The sequence below is a fragment of the Vigna unguiculata genome, chromosome 6 (assembly GCF_004118075.2).
Source record: "Vigna unguiculata cultivar IT97K-499-35 chromosome 6, ASM411807v1, whole genome shotgun sequence".
NCBI lineage: Eukaryota > Viridiplantae > Streptophyta > Magnoliopsida > Fabales > Fabaceae > Vigna > Vigna unguiculata.
The window spans coordinates 28,475,563-28,481,565 of record NC_040284.1 but is presented as its reverse complement, the minus strand read 5'-3'; the positions used below and the strand labels follow the sequence as shown (position 1 = coordinate 28,481,565).

General features: G+C 31.5%; 1 protein-coding gene across 1 annotated transcript; it reads right to left on the bottom strand.

Annotated features, from left to right (window-relative positions):
- Window positions 1-1,222: 1,222 nt before the first annotated feature.
- On the bottom strand, window positions 1,223-2,037 carry LOC114187282. The gene has a single exon (XM_028075490.1). It carries the CDS (start codon window positions 1,908-1,910, stop codon window positions 1,512-1,514), a length of 399 nt encoding a protein of 132 aa, XP_027931291.1. The 5' UTR covers window positions 1,911-2,037; the 3' UTR covers window positions 1,223-1,511.
- Between the last annotated feature and the right edge of the window lie 3,966 nt (window positions 2,038-6,003).

The following is a 6,003-nucleotide window of genomic DNA, read 5'->3' as shown; positions in this document are numbered from 1 at the left end:
GGTAGAAAAGGTAAGCATAAAAAGTTATTTCCAGTCACAAAAGGCCCACACAACAATTCTTAAGTTATTTAATGCCCGCAGCCAGCCGTCTCTGGGCCCAACTTCCCATACCTCCAAATTCAGTACCTATTATTTCTTTTGTTTTAAACCATTAATATTTCAAACTCCAAATATTAAAACCCATCTCAAACCCAACAAAATTTGGATTAGTTGGATGTTTTTATCTTCCATGAAAAGTCATCGTAATAACAGCTCATATTTTTCAATTCTTTATTGTTTTGCGCATATTATTAATTTTATTTCGTTTTCTTTATCTATGGTTACTGGTATGATATACCATCTTCTAAATGAAAAGTAGGCACTAATAAATAAAAATAAGCATTGTGTGAAGGAAATATTATAAGAGTCAAGTATGTTTTTAGTGTTGAACTTTAATCTAAAATTAGAATTCGTGTCTCTGTCTAAAACTTTAATATATTTCGGTCCTTAAACTTAAAAAATGAATGAATATAATCCTTTTAACTCAATTACGTTAACCTTTTTTGAAGTGTCGAACATATTTCTCAGTAGATATTGAACCAAGAATGTGTCAAACAGTGTAAAAAACTCCAATACTAATATGAAAAGCGTTCGACACATCAAAAAAAAGATAACATAATTGGGTTAAAAGGACTATATTCATTCATTTCTAAAATTTATAAACTAAAATGTATCGAAGTTTCAGACAATGACCAATTTTGAGTCAAAGTTCGGGGACTAAAAATATAATTAACCCATATTATAATCACTTTTAAGACTCTACGTATATTATAATCACTTTTAAGACTCTACGTGTATGTTCCTCTTGGAGCCAATCATATCTGAGTTCAATGATTAGTCACCATAACTAAGAAGTTTAGGCCATTTCTATATATCGATCCACCTAGATCTTTCTACACTATGCTCAAATATTTAAATCTCGTATTCACCTCTTTATGTGAATTTTACGTGAACGATTAAGAAATTTCTCACCGTAGAGTTAGCTGCATCGAAAATCTTTTTTTTTTATTTTAAATAGAAAAAAAAAGGACAATAACTTTTGACCTTTAAAACGGATGCCAGATGTGAATAAATAAATTCCCACACATGAAACAGCAAAAAAGACAGCAAGATTATCTCTTCTGGACAGGTTTGTTCGCGTGTCACGGTTGATGAATACACGAAACTTCTTTGATTCGGTCTCTTATTATCAATAATCCCCAGTTTAATTTGATATTAAAACCATATATATAGTTACATACACCATAAACTATAATGTAGTAAAATAGAGTTACTTGGATAATTTCTCACAAGAAACTCGATCTACAATTTTCACTCGCAGAACGACGAATATACAAATGACACATTCCCAACCATAGAAGAAAAACACAAGCTGAAAACATGGAAAAAAAACAAATAAAAAAATGACCTAAAGTAACCTTTCTGAACATCTACTCTACACACCGCCACCGCCTTTGATCCCGTTCCTTGAACTAATTTACCTCAGGTATACTCTGAAGCACGGGTCTCCAAGGTCTATGATGAACATCATGGTACTCGTTACTGGAATGATCTCTAGCGTGAATCAAACGAGCCAGAACTTGTTCCGCAGAAGCGTGTCCTTCTTCACCCAAATGCTTGTTACTCTCTTTCCCCCCCAGCAACTGTGCCAGCTCCTTCTTCGAGATCTTGATCTTCACCTTCCCATTGGCATCAGAAGAAGCTCTCAGCGCACCCAACAGCTTCTCCTTCTCCACGTTATCCAAACTGGACTCATGAACTTCATCAAACACCTTCCCCGAACTCATGCTCCTCCTCCTCGATGACAAAGAACCCCAATCATCACCACCCCAATTCGTCGTAGACGACTCTGTGGCACAACAGTTTCCCATTCCTGTATATACTATTGTAAATATCTACTACCTTGCTGGATCGATAAAAATGGAATTGATGAGAGAGATTTGTGACATGGTTTGTGTGTTGATATTTATAAGGGTGATGCAAGAGATGGGTAATTGGGAAATTGACTTTTGGTTCTGGATTTGCGATTGAATTAATTAATATCTGGTACATGTGGCAGATAGCTAGATGTGGTAATTTGAATGTGCATGGCATTGGCAGCTGAAAGGGTAAGCTTTGTTGACCAAAATTAAATTAATTTTGTGATTTTAGGGTAGTGAGGGACGTGTAGGACCCAGATGAAGTAAGGTTACTTGATTGGGTCCATCATCCATATATATTATTGTGTGAAATGGAGGAGAAGGAGCATCTTTGGAAGTGCGTGTGAACGCGTATGTGCCATTGGAATCTTAGACTTGCGATGATTTTAGCATCACGTGTGGGCTTGGTTAATTTAATCACTTACATAATCTTTTATAACCTAAGGGTATAGAATCTTGCGCTTTCAAATTAAACTAACTTTCTGCAACAGATCCAACATAGCGGACATAAAACAGTAAAATCCATTAATAACGTCTTGAAAACGAAGGAATAGAAAAGGAATCACTACGATTGTTTGGTAGTGGGTTTTGGGTGAAATTATTGGGAATACCGAAAGAAGAGAGTTGAATGATGTTTATCCTGTTTTCAGTGAGCAGATACGTTTCTTACGCGATTAAGAGAATGTTGGAATAAAAGCGAGACAAGAATGATATTCCGTAATGTAAATAAAGGGCATAGGAATATAATAATATTGGGACTCAAATTACTTTGGAAATGGTTGCACATGGCAAAGAAAGATAATATGCGTATGCTTTGTTGGTAAGAAGAAAGTAGAAGGAAGAAGAGCCACAAATAAGGTTGTCTAAGCTGGCTAGTGTGGCTATGGCTGTGAAGCATGCATTATTGTCGGTTGGTAGTTGAATGCATGCAAACTGTCTCAGTGTGTTTGAAGTTTCTTAGAAAGAGCACAGGATGTTCTTATTATCTAGTTAAGAGGAAAATACGAGAAAAAAAAAATGGTTTCATTATCTATAGTTTATGAAAATAGTTTTATACAACAACTCATCGTACAGCATTGTATGCGATAATATTTTTTATTTCTCTCTTTTAACATATACTTTTTTCTCTTCCTCTCTTAGTTGTATAATTTCTTGCATGAGTTGTTGTATAAGTGTACTTTATTTTATGAGAATTAATTGTCGTGAGATGGAGAGAGTGGGCACCGTCTCAGATTTGTATCCTCAGCAGAGTATAAAAACATCATCTCACGTTTGAATTATTCAAAAAAACATATACACTTTATTATAATGCGTCAGCAAAACATTCATTTCATAAAATATCTATTACCATTTTAAGTTAATTTTTACAGGTAACTTGTGTCACGAAGACTAACCAGGGTTAGATTTTTATGGTGATATTGATTTTGTTCTTATCAGTTTGAAAAATGAAGATATTTTTACCCTTAATACCGTCGACTGAATTGGATAAACATTGCGCAGTCACTGAAATTGCCCACAGATATAAACTGAACCATCACATCTTTAATTTTCTTATGATAGTATCTGAAATCATCTGCTTCGTCATTTTGACTCATTTTTTCTTTGCCTCCTGCTTTGCAATTGGGTCACTATATCATATAGTTGAATATTTGTTGGATTCAAGCTAAATACTGTTGTTGGATCAACTTCGATCGGTTTGAGATTTTAACCACTAAAAGTTTTAGTCTTTTTATATTAAAATGAAATAAGATAACTATGTGTATGATCAAACTTTGGAGGTGTACTATTTTTAATTTAAGCTTTATAAATAAAAAAGAAGATGATATCATTTTCAAGGAAAAAAAAAGTAACTTGAAACTTCACTAATAGTGTTAGTATTAAAAAGGACAAACATAAAATTAGATCATGTGGATAACTAAATAAGAGTTATTGTCCTAATCCGAATATTTATTAGTATCAAGACCGTCATGTACCTGGACATGTATGATCAAAGGTAATCGCAAAAAATATTTTTTTTTTTTCTGATATTTTAGTTTCCATACCTTGGTGTCAATAATTTAAAAAAAGAAATTATTATGTTTATTTCTAATTCATTTTTAAATTAGTAATTCTATTTATCTTAATAAAAATAATACATTTATTAAACTATTTACTGAAATTTATTTTAAAAATATATTTATTTACAATAAAATATACTTTTTCATATACCATATACGGTCAATTTTTTGTTTAATATGTCTTTTCATTTACTTGTTTTCTTCACATCATAATGTCCAAGATATAAATTAAAATGTTAAACATTTATAATGTCAAGTATATAAGAAATAAATATTAAAATTAATAAGTCATTAACTTTTGTTATCGTAATATCCCTAATGTTTAAGCAAACACTTAATAATAAAAGTTCACATATGTATCAATTGTTCTGTCATATGCTATTAAGTGGTACATAAACTGTTAGATTAAGTAAAAAAGAATTGTGTGTAATAACTTTTAGTATAATGATAAGTTAGTGTTGAACGATTTATACCATAACTTTGTTTTGTTGAGTCATTATTTGTTTTGTTTAATTTAAAGGCAAAATATTAACTATATATGAAGTTTGATTAGGTTATTTCGCCTTTAATATTCGTGATTTGGTTCTGTTTCAATGCTGCAAGCACACACATACCTGACTTTTCTGCTTACAAAAATACTACATATTAACCATTTTCTTTAATATTCGATAGACCTGTTATTGAAGAACTATTCTTTAACATTAGTACAAAGGCAATCTTTCACAAATCTATGATATTTTAAAAATGAAAAAGTAGAACATTATATAAAGATAAAGACCCATAAACTCATTTATCTTAAAATTTTGAGTTGGGAGTGGTGTCAATATCTTATGTTGTTGGACTTAAGTCTTATTAAGTTTTATTGGTATTGTATCCCCCACTAAACTTCTTTTTATGTAAATCCAATAAGTGATATCAGAGTCCGTGATTAATCCAAGTAAATGTGTCTTGTCAAAAAAAAATCGCACAAAAAAAGATACCTTGTAAACTCAACAGTAGTCATTTCGCAGAAGATCAAGATCAGTTCATTTCCTGAATTCAAATATTTTTCTTTCCTACTTCACTCAAACCCATATACTTAACTTATATGTTGTTGGAAATACAAACTGTTAAATTTGAGGAGTATTTTTTTCAAGTCATCAATTAATTACCAAATGTGAAAATGATCTTCTAGTATCAAAACCAACCACATAATCAAATCCAAAATATCCAACAAATAACACCATGTATATCATCTCCAAAATAATGTAGCTCTCAAGTAATGGAAAGTATATGTAGCTTACCATTTCACGGTTTCAGATAACAAGTGACGCGAAATCTAGTATTACATACATAAGGAATATGAATCATGTACTGCAACTTTGATCGAGATATGATATTTGCAATCCAAAACGGGATAAAATCTTCTAAATTTTTATTCCTTAGTTTTTCTAAGAATGATCGTTGAAAAACTGATAGCTCCGTATTAGAATCTTGTTAGTGCATTTATATCTTTCATATACACACCAACTATAAGAACTTGTACTAAATCCTCTTATAGAATATTTTAAAAGGTTGCTTTGTCTCATCGAGATTTCCACGTAGAAAATTCTTTCTCCACGTCTAATCATTCAACTTCCAAAGTCCAATGTGCTCCCAAACGGTAGTAGAACTCAGACACAGACGTGTTTTATAAGTGAAAAAAATTGACTGTAATTAACCAACACAATTTCTTTGATGGTAGCTTTTTGAAAGTTCTTTATCTTGTTACAACTGTGTGTTCATTGCAATATATTCCATTCTCACGTGTTTGTTTTGTCCAACATTTGATTGTTGATGAGGTACTCCAACAACCTTTCGGGTCTAAGACACCATACAAGGTTCTTCTTCAAAAACAAAAGTTTGATTTATTCAATTTTGGAAAAACTGTAAATATTAATAAATGAGTTAAATATGTTATTTGTCCTTTATGTTTTTGGTCCCTTAAGTTTCTGTGAATTTTGGAATTA